General features: G+C 48.4%; 1 protein-coding gene across 1 annotated transcript in view; it reads right to left on the bottom strand.

The window, feature by feature from the left end:
* LOC100948662 (ubiquitin-like protein ISG15) overlaps positions 1-470 on the bottom strand; it is a 1,396-nt gene extending 926 nt beyond the window's left edge. Inside the window, exon 1 of the mRNA XM_012810671.2 lies at positions 373-470. Within this exon, the coding sequence (XP_012666125.1) occupies positions 373-375 (3 nt within the window). The 5' untranslated portion in view covers positions 376-470. The remainder of the gene's footprint in view (positions 1-372) is intronic.
* Positions 471-1,183: the final 713 nt, after the last annotated feature.

Raw genomic sequence — 1,183 nt, 5'->3', positions numbered from 1 at the left:
AGCCGTCATTGTTGTTTGGCGGGTCCGGGCTGGGGATTCAAACCCGCCACCTTAGGTGTACATGGCTGGCGCCTTAGCTGGTTGAGCTATAGGCGCCGAGCCAAGAGGGGCCATTTCTAGAAGAAAAACTAGCTTCTCACAGCAGTGTCGTTACCTCTCTTCACCTGCTAAAATGCCCCTCTTGTACCCTGCCCTAGGGGACCTCAGAGCCTCTGCCTTCCAAGACCCAGACCTGCCTTCAGGATGCTGGCCCTCTCATACTTAGAACCTGGGCAAGCTTTGTGCTTTTTGGCTCTCACTGCACCCCTGGGGTGGGGAAGGAAATTCTACTGGAAAAGAGCCCATCTGCTGCCCACCTGTCAGATCACTTACCATGGCTGAGAGCTGTGGTCTTCCTCTGGCTGCCTTTAGCCTTGTTCAGTCCTGCGTCTTCCTCTGGCTGACTTCAGTCTTGTTCAGTCCTATTAAATAGGCTTGAGCCAGCACATCAGGGGGTGTGTCCAAAGAGACTGCACCAGTGGCCAAATGCTACTTAAGTTTCAGTTTCCTTTTCTCTTGGCATTCCCCCCCCACCCCCCAGCCAACAAAGAAACAAAACAAAATGACAGAGCCATAGTGGCATGCGGAAGTAGGAAGCCCAGGGTCCCAAAGGGATGGTCAAGGCCAAGGACAGAGGATAGTGCCCTCTGCCCCTCTTAGTGCCCCAGAAAGCCCCTAAATATCTGGCACTTCAGATTCCTTACAAGATACACAAGTTATAGTAACATAAACTAATGATTGGAAACTTTCAGTTTCCATTTACCAGTTTGCAAAGTTGGGAAACTTGAAAAATTTCAAGTTTTGCATGGTTAATTCAGAAACAAAATAGTGACAACCCAAACTACCTGGAAATAACCATCACTGGGTAAGGACAATATTTGTTCAGATTGATTTTGGGGGAAAAAAACATATTTTCTACAAAAATGAACTCATGGACCCTATTGAGAAAGTTGGATGGGTGCAGTGGCTCACACTTCCACTTCTAGCACTTTGGGAGGCTGAAGTGGGAGGATTGCTCTACCCCAGGAGTTTGAGGCTACAGTGAGCTATGATGACATCACTGTACTCTAGCCCAGGCAGCAGAGCAAGACCATGTCTTTTTTTTTTTTTTTTTGAGACAGAGCCTCAAGCTATCCCCCTGGGT

The sequence above is a fragment of the Otolemur garnettii genome, unplaced genomic scaffold (genome assembly GCF_000181295.1).
Source record: "Otolemur garnettii isolate 467f Iridium unplaced genomic scaffold, OtoGar3 scaffold00140, whole genome shotgun sequence".
In the NCBI taxonomy this organism is placed as follows: Eukaryota; Metazoa; Chordata; class Mammalia; order Primates; family Galagidae; genus Otolemur; species Otolemur garnettii.
This window is presented reverse-complemented; position numbering and strand designations above follow the sequence as displayed.